The sequence below is a fragment of the Fundulus heteroclitus genome, chromosome 15, assembly GCF_011125445.2.
Source record: "Fundulus heteroclitus isolate FHET01 chromosome 15, MU-UCD_Fhet_4.1, whole genome shotgun sequence".
NCBI classification, from domain to species: Eukaryota; Metazoa; Chordata; class Actinopteri; order Cyprinodontiformes; family Fundulidae; genus Fundulus; species Fundulus heteroclitus.
Window position 1 is genome coordinate 12,628,911 of NC_046375.1, and position 27,199 is coordinate 12,656,109.

The 27,199-nt window shown below is 39.2% G+C and overlaps 1 protein-coding gene across 2 annotated transcripts in view; it reads right to left on the bottom strand.

The window, feature by feature from the left end:
• The window catches only part of nhsl1b (NHS-like 1b), a 131,097-nt gene extending 107,126 nt beyond the window's left edge, over window positions 1–23,971 (bottom strand). For both annotated transcript variants that reach the window (XM_036147413.1, XM_036147410.1), the window contains exon 1: window positions 23,389–23,971. In XM_036147413.1, coding sequence (XP_036003306.1) covers window positions 23,389–23,707 — 319 coding nt within the window. In that variant the 5' untranslated portion in view covers window positions 23,708–23,971. The remainder of the gene's footprint in view (window positions 1–23,388) is intronic.
• Window positions 23,972–27,199: the final 3,228 nt, after the last annotated feature.

Consider the following 27,199-nt stretch of genomic DNA (forward strand, 5'->3'; position numbering starts at 1 on the left):
TTCAAAAGGCACTCACTCATAAGGGGTGCAGTGATGCATTCAGATTATGCTGCAAAACACAATGTTTAATTCACAAAAACAATTAGAGCTTTATAATTTAGGGGAAATTAGAGCAATGATCCGGAAGAACATATATCACCAATTGAATATGTGTCAGTACATGTGAATATATGTCAGTACATGGGTATATATGTGTCTGTGTGTGTGTGTGTGTGTGTGTGTATGTATATATGTATATATGTATATATATATATATATATATATATATATATATATATATATATATATATATATATATATATATATATATATATATATATATATATATATAACCGGGAAGTACACATGACATCATCTGCCTACTCCGATTTCTTTTGTATTTTTTATTCTTATTTTTTTCCTCATTTTCTTTTTGATCCACTGTATATAATTGATGCACCCTTTCATACCCCTGACTATTGAGCCGATGTGACAAATGAATTTCTCCAATGTGAGATCAATAACGACTATCTTATCTTAACTTAAATTAAGTGTGTGTTGGTTGTTTTTTGTTTTTCATTTGTATTACTGCAAAAAAGGAACTAAAAGTGTAATTTTCTTCAAATGAGTGCATTTATTTGCCCTTGATTTGAGCCAGTAAATAAGATGATCTATCAGTGGAACAAGATAGTTTGCACTTAAAATAGGAATAACTCAACTCCATCATCCTAGTTCAAGTGCAGTATATCTAATTATCTTATTTTAGGAGTAAACATACTCATTCCATTGGCAGATAATCTTATTTATCTGCTCAAATCAAGGGAGAAATACAAAATTTCAAGAAAATTTTACTTACCTTTTTAGTTCCCTTTTTTGTAAACTACAAAAAGGGAAAGTTTCATAAATCACAAAACTCTGTTTAAAGGCTCTAATCAGTATTTAGAGTTCAGCTCCGGTTCATCCGGTCTCATCCATGCACAGCCATTTACAAAAATTACAGAGTTAGGTGCAAGATGTTGGCAACTTTCTGAAGAGTCAGTAGCGACAGATTCTCCAGACTCTGCGTTTGGCTGGGTCAGTCCCAAGTGCATGAAGGAGATGTCCAGAAAGAGATGAATAAGCGAGTTTGGCTTGTCTACACAGAGCCTTGAGCTCACATTTAAAGAACACCTACGGGACGAGATAGACTAGAGCATCCACACCTGTTCGTCCCACATCAGTGTCTGACCTTGCAAATGCTCTCTTGGAAGAAAGGGTCACTTATTCCAATAATCATGTCTAGACCTTGTGGAAAGTCTTCTCAGAGGAGTTTAAGTTGTTGTAGCTGCAAAGGGTGTGGCACGGTCAAGCCTCACATTAAGACTGGAACGCGATTAATGTTCACATGTGCATACAGGCAAGTGAACTCATAGGTTCAGTGTATGTCTGTAGATATTTATAAAGAGGTGTTGCTTCTTTGTCCCTCACTTCGTCATTTTCAAAACACATTTTACAGAAAACTGCCATACTGAACAAATGTCCATGAGGACAACTTTAAAAGCTCATTGAAACTGGCTGTATGGAAGCAATGTATAAATATAGTAGAGGTGGTTTAAAACTTGTGCACAATACTATACTTTTGTTTTTTAATAAAGATAGTTATTATTGTGGCTGTCTTCATATATGTACATAAAAAGCATGTTTCTGGTTCATGGATGTTTTCCAATTTAATGTTCATGTAAACATCTAGTAACCCATCCTCAGGCAAAAAGGAAATCTCATACTGCCAGTGCAGCATTGTGTGTTCATGAATATGTCACCATGAGGTTTTTTTGACCAATCCGTGACACCCAGCACAGCGTGAGAAACGTTGTAGAGCACAGGAGCAGATTCCCAGGCTTTAGAAAGCAGAAAACACGACAACAGCTTCGGGCCGAACATTTGAAATCACCCCACAACACATCTTGTGCAAACAGAGGTCGCTGACAGTGAATAACAGCTGTACACCAGTAATCGTCTTTTCTATCACTCAAAGTACCGATGGAAACTTCTAAAGGGATCTAGCGCACATCGAACTCGTGAACTTTAAAACCTCACACAATGAAGCTTCTGTAGATAAGGGAGACGGCCCAAGCTGCTACTGGGAGAATTCAGTAGCCAATGGGGAATCCAGCTGGCAGAAAGTCATATTCCACAGAGCGAGGAAACACACAAGCACATGCTTTTGTTGCACCGTGTTGCAGGGAAACGAGAAGATTGATGAAGCACAGAGGACCTGCATCAGGCATAGCGTGAACTATGAACTTTAGAGCTGATTTATTTTCCCTTTTGTTTAATTAACAAATTATCACAACAAACAAAGCTTTTACTCAAAAAAGTTGCGAACAGCTAACCCTACAGAAAGTTCAGATATGACAGTAAAAACAGCTGGAGTCATAGAAAACCAGACAGATCGGAGTCAGCCTTCAATACATTCAATATTTTGCAGAATAAACAATCCTTACAGTATTTATAACCAAATAAAAGGCAAATTCAGGTGAACGCCAAGAATGGTGTATATAGACAGTTGCGTCCTGGTGTTTATGGCAAATACCTTTTGGGTAAACGTCCATCTAAGGAAAAAAAAATGGCTCCAGGCTTTATCGATTGTACGCTCATTCCCAGCACCCTTTATCTTTGTTGCAGCATTTGCATTGCAACACAAATAATCACAGGCTGTGCAACCCAAGACATGTACTGCCATAAAGCATCGCACAATGTTCCACGTTTGACATTTCGCATCGTCTTCAATCCTCAGCAAAAATTAAACTGTGCTCACATATTCTGCTCACCTTTCTCGGGATAAGCAGCGCAGCCGGGATGATCCCTTTTAATGCTTTAGTCCCTATTCTCGTCACACTTCATGGACCCAACCAGAGCTTCTACTGTCCACTGTCCCCACAAGCTTGGAGGAGTTACTGCAGGGTCCGTAACTCGATGCAATCAGCTGGATTTTTCCTTAGATCGAAAACCTGCCACCGACTGGAAAAAAATAAACTGAACTTGCCTGCAGTGTTTTATATTGACACAACTCACAATCACAACACACGCGTGCGCGCTCCGACAGCGCAGGGGTAGTGAACACGACCCATGAGCAGAGGCCTCAGTCCTCAGCACGGCTGCAAGTTCGATTCCGGCCTGTGGTCCTTTCCCACATGTCTTCCACCCACTCTTAAAAAAAACCTTTCCTGTCAGCCTACTTTGTAAAAATGAGCCACTAGTGTTACGAAAAAATAATTAAATCCCAACATACGCCATCAATCATCACTGGGATTCCTGAAGGCATCAGTAAATTCTCGCCCCACCTTGTTCTAGTGACCTCAATACCGTGTCTCGTCTCGTCTTGTGAGTTTTATGTATCGTTACTCCTCCATCTACAATGTCAGCGCAACATTCAATATTTTCCCGGATATTGTGCAGCCTTATTTTTAGTTCATGTTTTAGCTTAAGTCTATATGTACCGAAATAAGGCAAGGCAAGGCAAATTTATTTATATAGCACAATTCAGTACAAAGACAATGCAAAGTGCTTTACATGATTAACATATAGGAAAATAAAAGCAAGTAGGGATAGAATGTAGAAACAAAGAAGAACATTAAAAACAGTAAAACAGTTTAACTAGAACAGTCAAAGGCAATTTTAAACAAATGTGTTTTTAATCTTGATTTAAAAGAACTCAGGCTTTCCGCACTTTTACAGCTTTCTGGAAGTTTGTTCCAGATAAGCGAAGCATAGGAACTAAATGCTGCTTCTCCTTGTTCAGCGACTGAAGCTGTGTGTTAACTTTTGATCTCTCCTCTATTGGTACAAATATTATTACTTCAGTTTTGTTTTTATTCAGTTGAAGAACATTTTGACACATCCAGGCATTGATTTCTTCTAAGCATTTACTCAGTGCTTGAACTGGTCCATAGTAACCTGGTGACATGGTGATGTAGAGCTGTGTGTCGTCTGCATAGTTATGGTAGCTGATGTTGTTGTTTTTTATGATCTGGGCTAGAGGGAGCATGCTTACATATATCACAACAATGATATATGTAAGCAATGGTTGGAACACTTGCTGCTGAAACTGGATCATGTTATACAACTATTTGAAATCAGGGTGTAAAAACCATACACCGTAGTATTTTTACTGCGGGTCATACTGGGAGAACCTCACGTCAGCCCAAGCCCATGTCAAACAAAAGCTCTAAAAGGGAAAAAAAATAAATAATGCAATCACTCACTGAACCCGGACAGTACAGGGTGGAGTATTTATACAACGACCCGATCAATATGATAACGAACAGAATATTTTCTTGCTGGTCCGATACAAACATACAGACACGCAGGGTGGTAACAGACAGAAAATAAGTTTAAAAAAAAGCAGAATCATGGGCGTGATAACTTATTTTTGTCATCAAAGGGGGAAAAAGTGAAGTGAACTGTTTCATGTGGTGCTTACTCATCCTAAAAGGGATTTCTCTCCTTACAAAGCTTCCTGATGCAACAGCAAACAGAGCTCACCTCAACGCTGTCAACACCCTGCTTCACGCCGCCGTCATCTCCTCGCGTTGCTGACAGCTCGTTTAAAGCTCGTAGGGATTGATAGGTGGGACTTTTCCCATCACTTGAACTCCGGATCCGGCCTAAACTCGAAAGGAGCCGGCCTACAGCACAGCTTCATCTCATCCAACTCTGTGTTTAAACTACCGATATTGCAAAGGAGGGAAAGTTGCTCAATGCAAAAAGGTGGAATGCACAAATATTAGAGTCTCAAGCGTGAAAATGCTTATTCTGTGGAAGAGCAAAACAACTCGGCGACCCCTCGTATTAAACCCGTCTTGTTTATTCAGCTGAGGAAGTTCAAGTTATGCGAGGTCACCGATGTTTGGAGGACTAAATTTATGTCAGAAAAACAGTCAGCCAGCAGCTGTTTGTAATGACTTCCCTGCCAATCCAAATATAGCCGAGGGACGCTCCACCCCGACTCCTCGTCTCTCTGGATTTGGATAAAAAAAAAAAAAAAAGATGCAAATGCTTCATCCAAAACAGCTGAGCGTAATCTACAGAAACAGGTTCTCATAGAAGTCAGGGTTTCCACTGGACTTTATTCCACCAGGATGGATCCGGACACAGCAGTCACTCAGTCACTACACACAGTTAGTCTGCGTTTTGCTAAGTGGCAGGGGGAGAAAAAAAAAGTCTAAATCCTTGTTTGTTTTTCTGAGAGTAAATGCATAAGGAGCTGTGAGTGCAGTAAAGTGCAAATGCAGGACAACAATAGCCTTTATGTTCCTGTTAGATGAGCCGCCATCTGCTGCAGTTTGTCATCATGTACTGTATGGACGCATGTTTGCCTGCCGGGCCCCCCGTCTGACTCCTATGCAGAGCCCTGATAGGCTACGCACAGGATGTGGAGTTGCTTCCATTAAAAGCTGGTTAGAGTGCTGCCCTACACGCTTTGTCTTTTTTGTTTTATATGAAAAATAACGTACAAAAGCGACCTGCTACAAGTTTGCACGGCTAGCTTTGTTGTAAAAATGTCAAATAATATAAAACATAGGAGCTCCTTGGGTCAATGTGGACCCCAGAGTGTTTTCTGAAACCCAAACCTGGGGATTTCCCCCAAGATGGTTACTTGTATGAAGGAGATTTAACACAGGCTGCACACAGTGGATGGTATTGTACTGTGGGATCAATGGAAATGCCACTAAAAGTTAACTCCAACATGCACAAAGTTGAAATCTTCTGCATGCATGACAATTAGGTTTTGACTGCACTGCCTGTACAAATCAAGGCACTCTGGTGACACTTTTGGTGAGAAAAGCATAACAGCCCCCCCCCCCCCCCCAAAAAAAAAAACAAGGTAGTGTTGAACTCTAAATCTCCTCATCCCTTCGGGATCAGCATTCTAAATCAAGGCAGACAGATAAATGCATAATTACACACAATGAGCCCAAAATCCACATGTTAGAGCCATTCAGTCTGCAACTACAACAAAAAGTCAATACTCCTCAGTGATTTAAGGCTCCTGCATGTTTCCCCCCCTCGACTCTCAGTCATGCAAATATAAAGAAAGGGGGGAAAAAAAACATGCAAAATAGGTTAAATATCAACAAAGCTTAGATTCATAAGACGAAGTCCAAACATAACCTTTTATGTAGAGACATGACCGATTTCCTATGTTTTAGGCATTCACCAGTTATTGATATCACGGTTTATAAAAGTCAACTTTTTCCATTGAAGCGTTCCTATAGTATAAAACACCTGCTGCTGTACACCGTCGCTCAGATGATGGAAAGACAAGCCTACCACACTCTTCATTTGGTTCCAATAATATAAAAGAATATGGAAACACATGGAAATGTTTCCAGCTGCAAAAAAAATTAATAAAAACATTGCGTTCAAAATAAAGTAGCAAAATCCATCAGTCCTCATTAAGGTATTTCTGTTTTACAACTACAGTTGACTGCAGCCTACCAGAGCAGCGGCGTCTCTAAACCAGCTAATATGAGCTAATTTTACTTTGAGCTTTACTCTATTAAGAGCAGAGAGGTAGAAAGGCGTAACATCCTGCAGAATTAGCTCTAATACTTTAAAACTACTAACTTCAGCAGGAGTTTAAATTTAGATTTTTGTTAAAGCTTATACAAGAACTCCCAAACAAGAACAATCACTGCTTTAAATCTGCTTTAAATCTGTCTTAAAAAAAATGTATAACGTGGAACCTGCAGACTGCCTGTCTGAACTGATAGCCCAACATATAATTAGATAGATAGATAGATAGATAGATAGATAGATAGATAGATAGATAGATAGATAGATAGATAGATAGATAGATAGATAGATAGATAGATAGATAGATAGATAGATAGATAGATAGATAGATAGATAGATAGATAGATAGATAGATAGATAGATAGATAGATAGATAGATAGATAGATAGATAGATAGATAGATAGATAGATAGATAGATAGATAGATAGATAGATAGATAGATAGATAGAACAGATAGATAGATAGATAGATAGATAGATAGATAGATAGATACACTGAATGAATAAAATAATAATAACAACTACCGTGGTCAGAGCCGGTCCTAACTATATCCAGTATCTGCAAATGCTAGGGGCGCACTGAGTTTTGTTTAGGTTATTTTTTTACTTTATATAATGTTTTGTTGCTAGCGATCTTAATTGGAACAGAAGTGGAGAGAGCATAAAGTAACATCGAGCAAGAGGACTGTTAGCTAAAGCTAGTTTAGTTTGCTTGATAACAGAGTAAAAAAAATAGCAGCAGGTTACCGTCAGTGACATCCCGCCTGACGTCATATTTCAGGTTGTTGTTGGTGGATCACAATACAGACAGGTACGGTACTTGGGAGTCGCTTGATGATGTAACAGGTGATTTATTTAAAGTAAAAGCAAACTTACAGTCCTGGTAGGTGAGAAGAAAGACCAGGAAGCAAACACGAGATGACCAGAAATTCGCCTAGGGTGAGAAAATGGGTAGGGCCGGCTCTGGTATTCCTGTTACAGTTTAACATATATCTCTCAAATTAATACTACCTGCTGTAACATACATAGCAACAACAACAAAAACCTCCTGATTCACTTGTTTACTTGGAAATTCAAGGCCTTTTACTTTATTTAGAAGATCTCATTAACAACCACCAAGAACTTCTGCTGTGCAGTTTCATGACTTGTCGGGTTGCGCGTAACGTAGAGTCAAAGCAACTCTGTGTGTTTGTGTCGCGGCACGCTGGTGAACAGTTCTGAACAGCAAATAGCAAAAAAACAAGCGCATATGGGGAAGGATTTTTGTCAAATAAGATGGAGTCATAGAATGAACCTTTAAATTGATTATAAAAAAGAAAAAAAAAAAAGACAAAGCAAGCAGAAGATGAAGGCTAGCAGGGGCCTTTGTCTTTGTTGTGGTCAGCACGGCCGTATGAGGATTGACATCAAAGTGCAGAAAATGGAAGAGATGAGAGAGGAGCGCTGTGGAAACCATATGAAAGAACAAGGCGAGACAAAGGAAGAGAGAAAAGAGAGTAAAAAAGATGATAGAAAGGAATATGGTGCATGCTGATGACGATGATGCATTATATGACGTGCGCAGACAGAGCCATTCATTAGCTGAAACGTTTTAACCGAGTCTATTGTCTCTTTACGTCGTATACTTACAGCACCCTTCCTGACTCTTTGGCAATATTTCTTGCCTTTAATTTGCCACGTGGGAGCAGGGAAAAACAATATCAGGCGAGCTCATCTGTCATGGAGAGTTTTCACCAGAGATTTCCTGGCAGCTCAGCTCCTGTTTGTCTCTCGAGGAAACACATTTTGACCCAAACATCTGGTTGTGTGTGATACTTTTGCTCTGGAACAATAGCTGTGTAGCAATCTGCAGCGTGACCTCGAACTGGACCTATTCAGATGCACTTTAAATGCAAACTTCTGCAGTGTAAAAATTGACCAAACCTCTATTATTTGGTATTAATGTAACAAGAGAACAATGCATGTAAAGCTGCCAATGATTCTGACTAAAATTATTATTTTTGCTTTGACTTAGAGAAGATATGGCGATACTTGACACAGAACCTAGTCCACTCCTATGTTTTTTCAGCAGTGTTCTTCAGCACCCAAAAATCAAAGTCACTCATTGCCTCTATTTTTGGTCAAGAGACTTTATTAAAAGGTATAGTGGACAAATTCAAAACATATATTTTAAGTGCAGCCCTGGCCTTTTTATGCTGTTGTTTAATGGCCTATTTTTTATATACAGAACATACAAACACTGAATTCAAACTCAACCCTTTATTCAAGCAACTTTTGACCAAAACTACTAGTTTTTAAAAAGGGAAAAAAAAAGAACGATTGCTCTCTGAACCCTTTAAAGGGGAGGAGCTTGGTGACGGAGCATTTCTGGGTCTGCGTTTCTGATTGGTTGGGAGGATTTAACCATTAATATTAATCTGCATGATAGGCTAGAATGTAAAAGGAAGGAAAGCTGTTATTCTATTAAACTTTTTATTGACGATATACGTATATGGATCGAGAACGCTGCTACCCTTTTCCATCACTGACTAAGTCAGACTTGGCTGTTTGGAAATATTCCCAGCATTAAAACTGCACAAGTGCCACTAATATTAAAATACGTTTTAGAACAATAGTGACAGTTCTGTCAAATCCAGCTTGAAATACTTGTTAGAGTATATAAAAAGTATTTAATCATATATATATATAATGTAATATGACATGATAAACTCATATCCAGTCTGAGGCATAAATCACAACTTTCTTCAAAGAAATTCAACTTTACATATTTATATGTTACTTATGTTTTGTTTTATTGGGTTAAATTTGCCAAAACCTTCACGGGCTGTTTTTAAAGAGCAGTAAAACCTCAGATTGAAAATATTACCCATTATGAGCACCTTTAAAATAAGTATCTCTTACTAGAATAAAAATCATAAAATAGAAAGAAATGTTGAACATGTGGAAGCTGAGATTTACTGAAAAGAAAACACAAAACAAGCGAGATCCAGCATCCCTGGGAGCTCCCAGTCTGTCTTTTCTCAGAAAATCATCACCGCAGTGGGGATTAAACTGTCTCCTTATTGGCTCCAAAATGCCTCACAGTAACCTCAGATACCAACTAGCCAGCACGCAAGTCCCACATGGGGGTTCTCTAAATGTGGGAGCAGACTCACACGAGTGTGGACGTCAATGATAAAGGAAAACAATCAAATTTCATACTGTGTGAAACGCATCTTATCTGATATGAGAAATATGAGAAAATGAAAAGACGAAGCAATTCAGCTCGCCAAGGAGGAACAGCAGCAACTGACAGGAGGCCTGGACCAACTATGATAGTTTACAACGGAGGAGCCTTCACATAATTCACATCTGGTGAGACATGTAGGCATTTTAAACTCTAAAAGAAAAAAGTTCACCATGAAGTTTAAAAGGTATTTCTAGAAAGGACGTACAGTGGGGAAAAGGGAGGGAGTACTAAATGAAGCAATGAAAGAATGGAAAGAAAGGATGGACCGTAAATGCAGGAAACAGTAAGTGGATGGATGACAGATGGAAGTGTAACGAAGAGTAGGAGTGGAAGGGGGGAAGGAAGGATAAGAGGGAAGAAAGAAAGAAGGATAGGAGGGAGGGAGGAAGGATGAGAGGAAGGAAAGATGGGAGAGAGGAAGGATGAGGAAAAGGAAGGATGGGAGAGAGGAAGGATGAGGAAAAGGAAGGATGCGAGGGAGGAAGGATAGGAGGGAGGAAGGAGGGATAGGAAGGAGAAAGAGGAAGAAATGATAGGAGGGAGGAAGGAAGAGAAAAGGAAGGATAGGAGGGAAGAAGGAAGAGAAAAGGAAGGATAGGAGGGAAGAAGGAAGAGAAAAGGAATTATAGAAGGGAAGAAGGAAGGAAGGACAGAAAGACATGATAAAGGTAGGACCTTCCTGGAAGGAAGGAAGGAAGGAAGGAAGGAAGGAAGGAAGGAAGGAAGGAAGGAAGGAAGGAAGGAAGAACAGAAAGACATGATAAATGAAAGAAGGACGGAAGAACAGAAAGACATAATAAAGGAAGGCAGGAAGGAAGGAAGGAAGGAAGGAAGGAGAGAAGGAAGGAAGGAAGGAAGGAAGGACAGAAAGACATGATAAAGGAAGGAAGGAAGGACAGAAAGACATGATAAAGGAAGGAAGGAAGGAAGGAAGGAAGGAAGGAAGGAAGGACAGAAAGACATGATAAAGGAAGGAAGGAAAGAAGGAAGGAAGGAAGGAAGGAAGGACAGAAAGACATGATAAAGGAAGGAAGGAAGGAAGGAAGGAAGGAAGGAAGGAAGGAAGGAAGGAAGGACAGAAAGACATGATAAAGGAAGGAAGGAAGGAAGGAAGGACAGAAAGACATGATAAAGGAAGGAAGGAAGGAAGGAAGGAAGGAAGGAAGGAAGGAAGGAAGGAAGGAAGGAAGGAAGGAAGGAAGGAAGGACAGAAAGACATGATAAAGGAAGGAAAGAAGGAACCAAGGGAGGATAGATTAAGAAAGGAGGGTGTGAGAAAGGACACAGGCTTTACACATATTTACATACAACTATATTTTTTCTCCATTCTTCCAGACCTGGAAAATGCTTTAAATCAAATTCCAGACTTTTCCAGGCTGGAACCCGTTCAGCTGGTCCACATGCGACACAGTTCAGTCAGCACCAACTCTCCTGAGGCTACAGGTCCTTCCCAGTAATTTCCACCGTGTTTTCCCCCCCTCTCGCTGATCTCTCCTCGTCTCTATAACCGGACCTGATTCTTTTGTTGCCCATGTGGGAGCGGGTCGGCCTCCAGAACCAGGCCAAACTTTTCTCTCTCTTGAGCGAGTTGTGTGGGAACCGACTTGTGGATTCTGTCAGCGTAATGACTGCTCTCCATCAGTGAAAGGCAAGGGAACCGGGCAGAGACAGCGAGAACAGCGGGCATAGAGAACTGAAGCAGGAAAAAACGCAGCCTGCATGAGCGTCTTTGGGTGGCAAACCGGAAAAGAAATGAAAACAAAACTGTAATTAGTTTATCCAGGCATGAAAGATGAGGGTTTTAAAAGAGAAACAAACTCGGATCTCAGTCAAGTGAGTTTCTGCAACTCGACCGGAGCAGTTCCCGACCTGCGTGTAACAACCGTCCATCAACAGACACCAGCGCATGTTCCCACAGTGTCTTTTAAAGACACTTGAACATAGCAACACACCCTCAACATGACAGCATGCCGCAGATGAAAGATCGGGCAAAGGCTCACGCCTATAAATATCTGAGGGATAGGGGAGGAATGCTCAGTGCTTAGCATGTAAGAGCGTGGGGGAAAGACAAGATGGACTAATAGCAATAGTGGGTCAGCTGGAAACGAGTCCCTTTTTTGTTGTGTGTGCGTGTGTGTGTGTGATCCAGCTGGTGCGCATCAAGACGTCTGACAGGGAAGCTCTGAGACTCGTCCAACTCCAATTAACCTTCACCAGTTTGACCTAGATCCATCATTAGAAATAAAATACTCCCAGTTCCAATGCAGGCAGGGCTATATTTGGCTGAAGAATGGGGTTTAAAACATAAAGCTAAAAACACCTTCCCACTGCCTGGCAGAAGTATTCACACCCCCCTTTCAACTTTTTCATATTTTTGTCACATTACATCTACTAACTTTAATGTATTTTATCGTGATTTCATTTCCAGGGTTCCCACACCTTGGTGAACATCAAATTCAAGGACCTTTCAATGACTTTCCAGGGCCAATTTCCTCAAATTCAAGGACCACACGTGGCGGCATTTACCTACTGTGACCGCTGAATAGGTTATCATATTTTAATACAATGCAAATTCAATAAAAGACTAAACGGCATAGAAGTTGTTGGGTCAGAAGCAATGCAAGAAAGTGGACTTAATTTATAGCCTACATTGATATTGATCATATTCATAGCCTACATTTATATCCACAGTACATGGCTATGCCATACTACATTACATATAAGATGTACATTAGCCTACCGTTTCATGGAATTTTATGGAAAAAAGTGCAGCATTGAGATGTTCAGAATTATATAAATTTGTTTCACTTACTTTCATCTTTTATTAAGATAGTTTTTGACTTTGACTCTGAAAAGTCGCTAAATATAGCAACAAAGTCGCTGAGTTGGCAACACTGCGTGAATGTAACCTATTGGACGCACGTAGGCCTAAACCGTAGCCTACCAACTAACGAAGAAGAGCGAACGTACTTTTGCAAATTAAAAGTCTGCGGAATCAACATAATTTTAAAAGATCGTGTGGTATTAAAATAATGACACACGAGTCGTCATCCGTGTGAACTTTCAACCCCACAAAAAATTTCAAGGATTTCAAGGACCCGTGGGAACCCTGCATTTCATTTCGGACGGCGACTGTGGCTTGATGGGTTGAGTTGTCGTCTGGCAATCAGAAGGCACTTAACCCCAAGTTGCCTACCGTGTCTGCGCGTTAGTTGAGAGCGACTCGGTGTACAGCGCGTTGGGTGGTCAGCATGACTGGAAAAGCGCCATATAAGTTCAGTCCATTTACCATTTGATTGACCATCACAAAGATTGTTGTAAAGTGTAAGAAAAAACATGCTCTTCACTTATTTTTGCAAGGGATAAATCTGAAAAGTGTGGCATGTCTTTGTATAACGTAAACAACATGTAAACAACTTTGAGTCAATGGGGTACCGCGCGCGAGCTATTTTTAGAAACACAACGTCACAATGACGTCACATCACGTGGTACGCAGTGGGGCAAACTCCGGAAACCCGCCGCTGTTTTGCTGTAAAAGAGACGTGCGTTAGCCTTGGTTTTACTCGGTAAACGACTGCTTTTTCCAAATCTAAGACCATGGTTTTTAAACATTGTTGCTATGGAACGTGCAACAGCGACTCGAGTTACGCTGATCGGCCGCATATGAAGGATGTTTTCTTCAAGACTGCCAAGGAGAAATGTGTACGCTTGGAACACCGGGGCGGTCGGCCTACACAACAGTTCAACCCGGAAAAAGTTACCAAATTCAAGTACATATGTAGCAAGCATTTTGTCGGAGGAAAGGGCACAACCGAAGAACATCCTGACCCAATTCCAGACCCAATTCCAGACTAGGCCCTTCTAACATGGGACTAGGATTCGATTTAAACCATGAAATTGAAGCTCTGGCTGTTTGTTTAAGGTCGTTGTCCTGCTACAAAGTGAACCTTTGCCTCAGTCAAGTCTATGGGAACAGTTTTCCCGGCCTGGCTGTAGAAAAGTATCAACAGTAGAGTTGTTGCGATGGACCGAGTACAGCATATGCGGCCCTTTGGAACGGACAAAGCAAACACAGAAGTGTTGTTCAGAGGTGCCTTCACCATGAGGCAGACTGACGGGGATAAAACAAAACTCCACATAGCGACCCTAGCACTAACCTAAAAAAGTCACTAAAGCTCCTGTGTCTACAACAGTGAAGTAGAGATTATAACACAATAAAATAACTGCATGACTTAATCAAATGTACACACTTCCATACCGTTTTGTCAAACAGAGAAGTGACGCCTTTAAATTATTGAGATGACGTATAGAACAGAGCTTTATGGGAATATCAAAGCACGGGATATTGTTTTATAAACTAACTCCGCATTCAACATATTCTCAACTTCCTGCCTTACCTGGCTCCTTGGACTTCATGATGCTGTTTGTTCACTAACGTTCTCCAACAAACCTCTGAGGCCTTCACAGAACAGATCATGTTACACAAAGGGTGACTCTATTTACCAACTAGGTTATATTTGCAATGGGATCTTATGTAGGGATATCAGAGTAAAATAGGACGAACAAACGTGCACAAGTTTATTTTTGCAAAACTGCTACTGAGTTTTTGAACCCATACATTTTATTGCCCCTTAGCAATTATGGACTCTTTTTTGTTGGTTTATCCCATGAAATACTTATAAAAGTTGTGACTGTAACTGGATCGGAGTCCTTTTGGCGCCGCCTGCCATGACGCCCTCACTGCAAAAACAGACCTTAAAATAAGTAAAATGTTCTTAAAATTTGGGTTTTTGTCCTTGATTTGAGCAGGTAAATGATATTATCTGCCAATGGAATGAGCATTTTGACCCCTAAAATAAGATAATTAGACATCATGCGCTTGAAATAAGAGAATGGAGAGGAGTTGTTCCTATTTTAAGAGCTAAAATCTTATTCCAAATCATCTTATTTACCTGCTCAAATCAAGGACAGATACACTAATTTTAAGAAACTTTTACTTATTTTTAGTTTAGTTTTTGCAGTGCTCTATCCTCAGACGTCACCTGAGAAATTTCAAGCTGCTATTTAGTCTCTAAACAAAATCACCGGCTCATTTCACACATAAGGGCGCAGCAGGACAGACTGTTTATCCAAACACAGAACGATTTGGCTCTTTTGGCCATAAGCAGAAATCCAAGCTAGACCGTCCAGCTTTGTTTAACTCTTGACTTCCGTGCGTCAGGTGTTCTCCCCACTGAGGCCCGACAGAGCGACCTCTGAACCTTGCCCTGATGGCCTCTGCTTCAGCCCAAACGGATTAATGGTAGCAAAATACACAAAAGAAGACGTGCCCTTAGACCTATTCAATCTAACCGCGATTACCTTAGGTCACAGGTGTCAAATTCCTGTCCTCGTAAGAGCCGGCGTTCTGCAACGTTTAGATGGGTCTCTGCTTCAGCACGCCTAAATCAAATAATTAGGGTATAAGCAGGAATCCGGAGAACTTGACTGCATACTGAGAAGGTATTTCAGCCGTTAGATCCATGTGAGCTGGAACTAGGGCTGGGCGATATGGATTAAAAAATAAATATCCTATTTTATCATACCAAATCCGATTAATCGATTTTTTTTCCTCCTTTTTGTTTCATAAAAAGAAATTAAAGAAATTATTTTAAAACCTTGCTTTTATGTCAAGCATTTCGTCAGGGAGTTTGAGCTGAATTGACCAATCTGTATAATCTGACCCAATCTGTATAATATGATTGAACTTGATTTTGTAAAGTGCCTTGAGATGACATGTTTCATGATTTGGCGCTATATAAATAAAATTGAATTGAATTGAATTGAATTGAATTCAAAGTGCAACTAAAAACAAGCTGCGAAACATGCAAAACAAGATGGCAGCCGTGCCATTATAAACAATGAAAATATAACAAAACATTTGCTGCTAGTGGTATTACACATTGAGCTAAGAACAGGCTTCACTGCACATGTGAACTTCAAACTAAGTTAAAAAAAAAAGTAAATAAGTAAATGAAGTACCTCGTATTATGGTAAAAAAAAAGTTTCTACTTAACAATATTTTGACGAGACATTTGCCTAAACATATATTCAGCATCAAATGCTGTTCTCTTCATGGAAACCCAATGAGTGTATTGGCAAAATAAAATCCAGATTTTCCAAAAACGAAATCTTAAAGAATTGTAAATTCGAATTAATCGATTAAATCGATTTATCGCCCAGCCCTAGCTGGAACAAGGACACACCTACACTGCAAAAACTGAACTAAAAATAAGTATAATTTTCTTAAAATGAGTGCATCTGTCCTTGATTTGAGCAGGTAAATAAGATGATTTGCCAATGAAATAGGATTTTTGCACTTAAAATAGGAACAACTCATCTCCATCATCTTATTTCAAGTGTAGGATGTCTAACTATCTTATTTTAGGGGTCAAAATACTCATTCCATTGGCAGATAATATCATTTACCTGCTCAAATCAAGGACAAAAACCAAAATTTTAAGAACATTTTACTTATTTTAAGGTCGGTTTTTGCAGTGTAAAAGCAGCTGGACATCAGCCATGGATGACCGCTGCTTTGGATGGGTGTACACACACTTACTTTGCCCTCCTTCTTATTTGATAGTGGTCTCCCAGCATAAAGGGGCCCCTCACCAGTAACATGATCCCCACCTCAGGACACAGGTAAAATCCATAGAGGTCTTTATATGATGTGTAATGCAGCAAATGTCAACATAAACCAGCAACAGAGTATGTCAGAGGAGCTCCAGAGCAACTTTCATTCAAAGCACCACCAGCTGATCAGACTTATTTAAATGGAGTGCTCTCTTCCTGGAGTAATGCTGGAGGGCCCTTCAGAAGGCAGGTAGTGTTGTTTTTTTCCTTCATGTGTGGAAAGATTTAAAGCAAAGTCAGTGCCTCTGTACGCTCAGGGTTGCGCCCGGGGCCATGTGTGAGCTGGCAGCCGCCGATCGCAACGTAACAAACCGCATTCCTGCCGGCAATGAAGGAACACATAGGAGGCTGAGTGGGGGAAAAAAAAAACCACAGTTTTGTATGAAGGTGCAGATACCAGGAGAGTCGGGGAGTAGGGGGTGTTTTTTATGAACAGTCTGGTCTCTGAACATCCCCTCTTCACTCCCGTGTTTTTACACGTCTTCCAACGCATTGCTCATCATACAACACCCTGGGATACGTCAGCTCGCCTTCATTTCCCACAGACACATTTCACTCTCGGACAGTGAGTCACGGTCCGACCCGAGACGGGATGAGCCAACCGCTATCACAAGGACGGCGCAAGAAAAAGGGGAAACAAAAAGCCGTGAGTCAGGACCGAAACCGTCCGCTTTGACTGGTGCCTGGTGGAATCTGGGCTGGGCCTTTTGAACCCGACTTCGCGACATACTTTAGAGGCAAATTAGATTAACAAAGGCGCCCTGCCGGAAATCAGCACGTAACATAATCCCATAGCTATTGTGTTTATAAACATTAGAGCATAATAAAAGGTTTAATTAAAAGCAGAAACACAGACTGGCCTATACTTTAGAGCAGGGGTGTCAAACATACGGCCCGCAGGCCGGATCCGGCCCGCCTGTGGCTAAATGCATTATCATTATAAAAACATTTTTTTTTTTTTTTTTTTTCCAGTGTCCTGTCTGGCAATGTGGCAATAAGATGCCACAAAGAGCTCATCAGATTTGACTTTCACAAGTGGACAAGATAAAAGGAAGAGAATGATAAAACAATTATTGAAAAAAACATGTACTTCGTTTAATTGAAAATATGCAGTTCCTATATTGTCCACGAGGGGCGCTGTGTTTTAATTAACAGATTAAGCTTCAGGTGTGGAAAAATTCAAATCATTTCTTAATTTTTATCTGTTTGATGTATTTTATCATGCAGGACAGTGTTTTTAAGTTCCAAAAAATGTGAATAAATGTTTTTCAACATTGCATAATCACTGTGATCAGTTCTTATGCATAATGCACAAGTAAATGTTTAACTAAGTAAAAGTATTGTTGAAATTGCACATACTTTTCTTAAAAACGCTGAGATTATTCATAATATATTGTGTAAAAGTGAAATTAACTTAATATAAAAATCAACAACAAGTCCACATTTATTAGTTGTATTTAATCTTGCAATGAATTTACTCGTGTGGCCCTCTTGAGATCAGATTAAGCTGTATGTGGCCCCTCAATCAAAATGAGTTTGACACCCCTGCTTTAGAGTCACATCACAATCAGAACTTCCCATTGTTGCTTTAATGGGGAGTTGAAAGTCACACGAATAAATAGCCTACAAATCGTCAAATGTTTCCCTTAATCTTACTTTTAAAAAAAGGAAAATATAAAACCACATGTATGTAATGTAATATTTTACATTAATGTTATATCTTGATGATTGCATGCTCCCTATATCACATGATACATTTATTTTATCCATTAAATCATAAACTGTTATCCTCTTATCAATTGAGGGGGCGTGGCTAGCTCTAATCTAGTCAATATAACTGGTCTAAGTTGGACTGCGGTTTATTTGACATGCCACAGTAAAATCTTTCATGCCACACTATGACACAGCATCCGATAAATGAATAAATACTAAGGTGCAGTTTACACATCAACAATCTAATGAAAACTGATTTTTTTTTAACACGTTTACTTGACGTTTTAATTACAATCTTCGTGCGCACCACCTGAGTAGAAATGTTAAATCTGGCGTCATTTCACTGCCCTGCCACTAGTAGGCGGTACGTTCTTCAACTCTCAACAAGCATAGATGCGTAATTACACTCCCCGTTTAAAAATGTGCCATCGCTAAATCACACTGCACATGTGCAAAGGCTTCCCCAAAAAAAAAAATCATCAAATGGGAGGATTCATTTATCTGTAACTTCATATGTGTGAATACATGGTATTCTAAGACATACCATAATATCAATGAACTGACATATGAGTTTATCTGACGAGAGAACAAAAAGTGAGTCAGCTTCACGAAAACACGATGTCCAAGACCCAGCATGAGGACCTGCTGCCCCACGTCGAGGGACGAATCACTTTCCAGGACACGAACTACAGCCGTCTTCGGTCAGTGAATGCATCATTGTAAATAGACAAATTCCCTAATTGTACTGTCTAAGTATGTAACATATAAAAAAAAAACATTTTTCCACTTAAATAAATGGACGAAGAGGACCCTTAACGTGACGCAAAATGACAGGAAAGTTTTGAATTCAAGAGAAAATTTGCTTCACTCTATTCACGAGTTCACTGCACCATTCGCAGTTTCGCTTCACTCTATTCGCATTGGCCAAAACTTTTGCGTCGCCGACCGTTAATGCACTCCTGATCACGCCTTTATATAGGAATAACATGTAAACCCCACCTTAAGGTGAACATGTGCACATACAAGTCATTTGATATCTTATTAAACGTGCCTTTCCTACATTCATTTTAGTACAAAAAAGGAATTTTTTTTCTACATTAACTAATAAAAAGCCACACGGTGTACTGTTGAAATCATTATATATGACTTAATACATCTTAATACATGAACTTTTTACATCTACTTCACACCCAAGTCACTTTTTGAATAACTGCGCATGCGCAAGACCATCTTACCATCTGAGGCTCCTCAGGGGGAAATCACAAAAATCTCATGAATCCACTCTGGTCTTATTTCGTTCATCTGATGCCTTCCTCTTTTCCTTATAAACTTGCAAGGCAGTTTGCTTCTTGCAACTCTCGGCCATTTTCAAAGTATACGGCGAGAGCAGCGGAGCTACAATGAACAGCTAACACTAAAGCTAACTAGATATATACAGGGGCGGATCCAGGATTTTTCAAAGGGGGGTGCGCACGTAAGGGTCATGTCAAGACAATGTGAGGCTAAATGACCATAGAATGCCATCTTTACTCTTCCACACTACCCTAATTATTCATCTATGGGTTTTTGAATTGATAATCATTTTAATGGATGAACATAAGTGGAATTAGCATGATTATATTATTTTAATTGAAAAAGAATTTTTAAGACAAAATTTCTTGGTTTTTACAGCATGCACAAGGTTAAAAAGTAGTTTGAAGAAAGAATTATCCTTAAAAAAATATTCTTATCAACAATTAATCAAACAAAGATTTTCTTTATTTCCAGAAATTATATTTTTTTAGTAAAATGGACGTAGCTGTACCTCGTAACAGGTATAACTGACAGAAGGTGAAGAATCATAGAAATGTTTGGGTAGCACTTAATATTTGTTATCCTTAGAATTTCAGGGAGAGAGCTGCGTTTTTCCACTGATGATGACCACTTTGTGTGCCACAACTTCATTTCCTGCCTGAATGTTGATCATGATGGTAGATCATCTTTATATGATGTAAAGATCTATTTCTCACTCTCATCGTTCATCATATGCAAGTTGCTTTGAAATAGTTTTAATCGCGTTGTAATAACGCGAGACCTGAGCTGTGAGCAATTCAAATTCATGCTCGGACAGACCTGGCTGCAGAAACAAATTACAGGAGGGCATTACACTTTTCAGGGGGGCACACCTTAAAAAAAAAAAAAAAAAAAAAAGCATTTTACATGCTTTAGGCTGAACAGTGGCTCTGTGACATCTCCTACAGTGTTAAGAAACAAACTCTCAATAAAATCCCAAAATCTAAAAAAATCAAACAAAAAGATATAGTTTATTCAGTGTTACCAAATTAGGCAGCTTTCCACCCAATTAAGCTTCTTTTGAACACAATGAGCTAAAATAGGTTATGGGCTGGTTGTAAAAATTTGGGAAGCTTTTTACATTTGTTGGGCTTTTAGAAAGAATTACTAACAAAATATATATCACAATGGTTGTCCATGTCTGGAAAAAAACTAAAACCATTTTAATAAAATGCCATCTCATTGAACTCATTTTACTGGTCAATTTATTTTTTAAATGAGTCGAATCTGACATCATCAATGAATAATAGATATTATGAATAATATTGATTGTTATAATAAAACAAGAAAATAATAATGGTTAATCAAGTGTCACTATGAAATTGTATTGGTCTCTGTAAATCCCCCTAGAGGGGTTGAGTTCTACTAAAAGAAAAATGTTTTATTGAGCTCTATAAGACAAATTAAGTTTATATTAAGGTAAGGTTTTTTTTTTCCCGGTTGATATATCATGGTTGTTAAAGTGATTTTGTGTGTTATTTGGTTGACTGATTGTACATTTTGTGTACATAGTGGCATGTTCTCATGTGTTTCATACTTCTGCGCTTTTAACATAAGAGAGCTTGAGATTTGGGCTTGTTTTTTTCTTTTTAGTTGGGCAGGTTTTATGCTGGTTTGAGATGGAAACTAACAGTGAGATACAACAACCTGTAGAGCTGTCTTGACTCAAAAGTCAAGCATTAGCATACATAAACATGAGCAATGGTGTCAGGCTGAACACTGACTGAAATAAAAATTCATACTAGAAGAGGTTCTGTAATTACAGCAGCTAGGAGCACAAGAATAAGAACAAAGCAGAGTTCCCTTCTACCTGAAGTAACCCAAGTTTCTTCAGTTTAGCAGTTTTACTCCTGAGTTTTGCTCCTTGTGCTGCTAGCTGTCTAGCTAACACTCCTAGCTGTCTAGCTAACCCTCCTAGCATCAATGTTTACTCCAGTGTTGACTTCAAACAGACGTTTCAAACAGAAATTAATAGCGCTGCTTCCAGCTCGTTCTCGCTTGCTTCTTTGTCTCTTCTTCTAATTGTTTGGTAATCACACCGAATATCCATCCCGCTCTACCTACACCGACGGTGACCACAGCCGAGCCACGCCGCCGGCTTCGCTCTGAAAGCTATTTGTATGACCAAGTGACCCGCCCCTCTCCAGCTGTAATTGGCTAGCATGTTGTCTTCAGTCGTTGATTTGATTGGTTGAATTGTTTGATTGACACATCAAAGATAGTACGACCAGAGCGATGGCCACTCTGAGGTAAAAAAAAAAAAAAAGTACAGCTTCCGCCCAATGCCCGTCCGCTCTAAAAAAATCATTTTCGTCTCCAAAAGGGGGTGCGCGCGCCACCCGCGCCCCTGCCTGAATCCGCCATTGATATAAACACTAGAAATGCACACGCAGAGTCAGCAAGAGGACACAAGCACGCACACTGATTGGCCTGTGGGACAACCAATAGATAAGATGATCCCCCCCGGAACTTGAAGCCGAAGAAGACCATCCGCTGTACCTTTAAATCCATTGCGCAACGTGGAACGTAAATCAATAAATAATTTTTAGAGCATTTTAAATAATAAGCTGACATATTTAAATAACTTGTGAAAGATTTGTGTTTACTTCAATGCATTTAACCTTACTTTACATTAACAAATCTAAATGATTATTCAAAGATTTGCTACATTCTTGCACCTTTTGACACCCCAAAGTTATTCGGGCCCCATGAGTTCGTTTCTGAGTAAATGCATGAACAGGATTTCTTTAAATGAACAAAAATGACGTGTGAATAATTATTGATCGATATAGTTAAATGTTTTTTTGACTTCATTGTGCACTCTAGCAGAGGAACTGAAACATAATTATGTTTTATCGTGACTTTAAAAAAAGTTATGGAAATAATGAATAAATGACAAAAAGTAAATAATTGATACATTTAGGCAAAAAAAAATTGTAAAATATTTAAACAGCTGAAGTTTTTTTGGTTTTCTGTGGCACTTTTGAGTTATTCGGGCCCCATGAGTTCGTTTCTGAGTAAATACATGAACAGGATTTCTTTAAATGAACAAAAATGACGTGTGAATAATTATTGACCGATATAGTTAAATGTTGTTGTTTTTTTACTACATTGTGCACTCTAGCAGAGGTACTGAAACATAATTATGTTTTATCGTGACTTTAAAAAAAGTTATGGAAATAATGAATAAATGACAAAAAGTAAATAATTGATACATTTAGGCAAAACAAATTGTAAAATATTTAAACAGCTGATGTTTTTTTGGTTTCCTGTGGCACTTTTGAGTTATTCATTTTTCTGAGTTCATTTTTAAATAGATTTTTAAACAGGTTAAACAACTACGACATTTGTGTAAGTGTTTTGGCAACACATTTAAATGAGCGATTGAGTTTTGTTGCACTGTGGCACCCCACATGAGTCACACTCTGAGTTCATGTAAAAGTAGCACCTTTACAATGCCAAGCAAACCTAATTAAGATCCTAGGGCCGGAAAATTGATTTTTCCATCTATCCTGCTGTTGACCAACTGTGTTTACCTCCTTCCAGCTGCGTGAAGAAGCAGATGAAAGGTTGTTTGCTCGGTTCTCTGGTGATCTCATGTCCCATTTGGGGGGGGGGGGTCAATAAGATGAGAGGAGATCCATCATGTCTGAAGGGACCCGGTGCCCTCATTAACATAATTCTGAAGGAAGACAAAGACAGCCATGTGTCCAAGAGGACACAGGTCAGTCCTCCCTGGTTGTGTCAATAGACAAAAGGCGACCTCACCTTGGACATGACCACAGCGTTAGAAAACAGAGACACCTGTCAGCTACTCTGAAATTTAAGCAGCGCCTTGTTTCAATTGCAAAAAAAACGCTCCAAAAGCAGAAAGTTGCCTAAGGGAACTCGGCGGAACTTACGGATCTGAACTTTCTTCGGGTTCAGCCTGAGGATCTGCTCGTGCAGGTCGTGCAGGCGCCCCTCGATCCTGCAGGACCTCCTGAACACCATGCCCGCCTCCACCTCGATGCCCAGGAAGATGTCGCTGGCGTGCCGGGAGAGCGAGGAGAGCTGCTGGATCACGCTGGTCAGCGTGTGACAGCCCACCTCCTCCAGAGAGGAGTACAGAACGGCTCTGCGGGCTCTGCGTCGCCCGCTCGCCTCCCTCGGTTTGCGGCCGTCCCTCGCCGACAGCCGGCTCACGCGGCGCGGCTCCACGGTCCTCTGGTGAAAGGGCATAATTCAAATCGCACCGATAAAGCTCAGCGGGACCCAAAAAAACAAAAACTACATATGGAGGGAGTCCAAAACAAAAAAGCGCCGCTTCAAAACAAAGCGATGTAAACTACATTACAGCCAAAAAGTGTTATTCCCAAGGTTGGAAAATCCCTCCATCCCGCCATATTTACTGCTTTTCAAAAGCATGGCACTTTGTCCTGCCGCTGCCGCTGTGCACCGGAGACGTTGCCTCTCAAAGTCTATTATTCAAATTCAACCAGACAGTGCAGGAGAACTGGAGGAGGAGGAGGAAAAAAAACACACACACACCAGAGAGCGAGAAAAAAGTCTGGAAAGAAAAGTCTGACCCAAAACCCGGATAATACCAACAACCACCTGTAGGAACTGGAGCGGGACTCGGTTTACCTGCCCTCCTCCGGAGTCAGCGGCTTCCCGGAAAACCTGGAGCGGAGCTCCTGGAGAGAGGAACACGGAGGGCCAGCAGCCGCCATGAGGGGAAGGAAGCGGGAAAACGACCCTGAGCCTTTATTACCGTATGACACAGCATTTCTTTGTACTTTAAAGTGTTAAACTTGTCATTTCTAATATTAGATTTAATATATTTATTAACGACCGGGATTCCCATTGAACAATAATCAATGTACAAAATAAAATAAATAAATCACTATATTATATTCTTATTGTTGTTATTATAATTATTATTATAAAAACGTTGTAAAACAGATCTTTGACAGTTCTCAGTGACTTACAAGGCAGACCAAACCATTTCCATTATTATTATTATTATTAATATTATTATTATTATTATTATTATTATTATTATTATTATTATTATTATTATTATAAAAACGTTGTAAATATATATTTTTCGGTTCACAGTCACTTCAAGGCAGACCAGAGCATTTCCATTATTATTATTATTATTATTATCATTATTATTATTATTATTATTATTATTATTATTATTATTAATGTTTAACAGGCTTAACCGAGACAGTAAGAAACACATCTTTTTTCACTTTAACATGAATGGCAACATATGCCTTTTATTCAACAACAAACGCACGCGCACACACACACACTCAAACAAAACATCAGCAAGCATGTATTATGTAATATCTTGAAAAAAAAACTGTGACGAATCATGTAACAGAATTACAATCAAACCATTGGTCTGCAGTGCATCGCCGGGCATTGCTGAGACCCACAACTCATACCTAATAAAAAAATTTAGTGTAACCGATTCACCAAACGGTCATGTTTTTTTTTGGGGGGGGGGGGATTGTGGGAGACATGAAAACTTCAACCTCCTAAGACTGGAATTTGAACCGTGTTGCTGCAAGGCAACAGTGCTACCAACTGTGCAGCCTGACGAACAAATCTCTCTTCTGTATCTACCAGTTCTTTGTATAGTTAGATTCTCAACAAGATAGTATTATTTCCTTATAACGTCTGTTCTGCAGCTTTTCTCTCTTGACCTTTGCTGTTTTCTTGCAAAGCAGTTTCAACTAACCAATCTATGAATGTTGCTTTAGAAATACTTTTAAGTTCCTTTTTTATGTTCATTGACTTTAAACATCTTCTCAATATGGTTTGGAAGAAAATTACAGTAAATTGCTAGCACTGCAATGAGTTGTCTTAAACAGATGCATTAAGGCATTCAATTTTATGAATACTTTGCTAGGCGTATCATTGTTATCTGAACCGCCTATAATTCTTAGATTTCTGTTGCAGCATATATATATTGGTCCTGTGTTAGTTTATGTGTTTACCCACATTTGCACACTACAGATCATGTAGGGGAATATTAAGGAAGAATATAGCATGTTAATTTTCATTTTAATTGTCTTTTGTTTTATATGATATCACAAAAGATTTCAACATTTTTCTTTTACTTAGTTTGTACAAGGCTTTAAACGCTATTTATAATGAACTGTCAACCAGAGAAGAATTACTCTCATATAACCTTTTGATTTGAACATCATTTGTAAGACTCACCAATTTTTGAATAAGTTGGGGATAATTATTCAAAAATGATCACTTCCCTTTCTTTTCCACTTGGAAGGCGGTTCAATGTTATTAGTGCAGTACTATCTTGTATCCTTAGTAAATAAGGTCAATTTTAAGCTTTTCAATACAAGTCATTTATGTACAGTATAAAACATTTAGGATCTTGCCCTGAACCTTGAGGTACGCCACAAGTGACCATCAGAAAAATCAGTCTGCATTTTTTATGTGAACATAAAAAAAATAATATATTATCAATGAAAGTTTTTGCTCAAGAACGTGCTATTTCTCTATGTGGCATATCTATCCAGCGTTTTCATCAGGTAGCCATAATTTATAGCATCAAAGGCTTTTTAAAAACCAATAAACAATCTTGCAATATATTCCCTATCAACCATTGCATCTGTCCTACTATATATATGTTATTTGCTATAGCTTTAACTTGTAAATATTATATTTACAATATCTCAAGTTTACTATTGCATAAAATGTGTAAATTGCAGTGTTTCGTTTTCAGCTGGTGGGATTTTAACAACAGTTTCAAATAGTTCCAAAGCAGCATTTTTTTTTTTTTGTACATGTAATAAAGTAATGGAATAGTTATATAGTTCCTGATGGGATGCTTGCTTGTATTGCTGGCATGAACTTAGAAATCAATGGAAAAGAATAAACAACAGCAAAAAGGAATGTGACTAATATACTACTGCGCTGAGATTGCTGTTGCTGTGTGTAGTAGCACAAAAAAAAAATAAATAAATAAATACAAGTACGCACTGAAACAGAGTGAGTAGAGGCAGTCACCCCTGGAACAGGATACTTTAGCTTTTTTCCTCACAGCGATGAGAATAAACCCTGCAAGACATTGTTTTAATACATCTCATTCATTCATCGCTTCACTGCTTGGTCCATCATCTAACATTAACTTTTCTAAACAAAACATACAAAAGGAGGGAAAGAGTTGGTATATGTAAAATGGTTGTGTAATGGGGGATAAATTTACTCCTCCTGGGCTTTTTCTCCCATTCTACATCTCAGTTAAAAACAATACAAGCGGTCGTTTGGCCTTTCCTATGTGACCTCCGATGCGCCCCCTGGTGTCTGTAAGTGAGCACAGCATTTCAGCTGCATCGCCCACATGTGACCCAGGCAAGTACTTTGGCATCATTCAGCAAACTGGAAACCTCTTCCTTCCTTTCTTCCCTACAGGAATGTACAATGCATAGACATAATATAAGAGTATATATCATAATATATCGTATATATGTCGTATATATGTCTGTGGTACAATGTGTCAACAGCTTACCCACTCATTCTGCTGTAGTAAGATGGTTCACTCACTGTTTAGCGGGCTCTCGATGTGAGTTATGGTAAAAAGCAGTAAAGACAAACTTGATCACCCCGTTATTTACTGTCATACAATAAATTAGAATATTGATTATATAGATTAACACAGAGCGATGGTGTTTTTAAAACATTTGCTCCGTT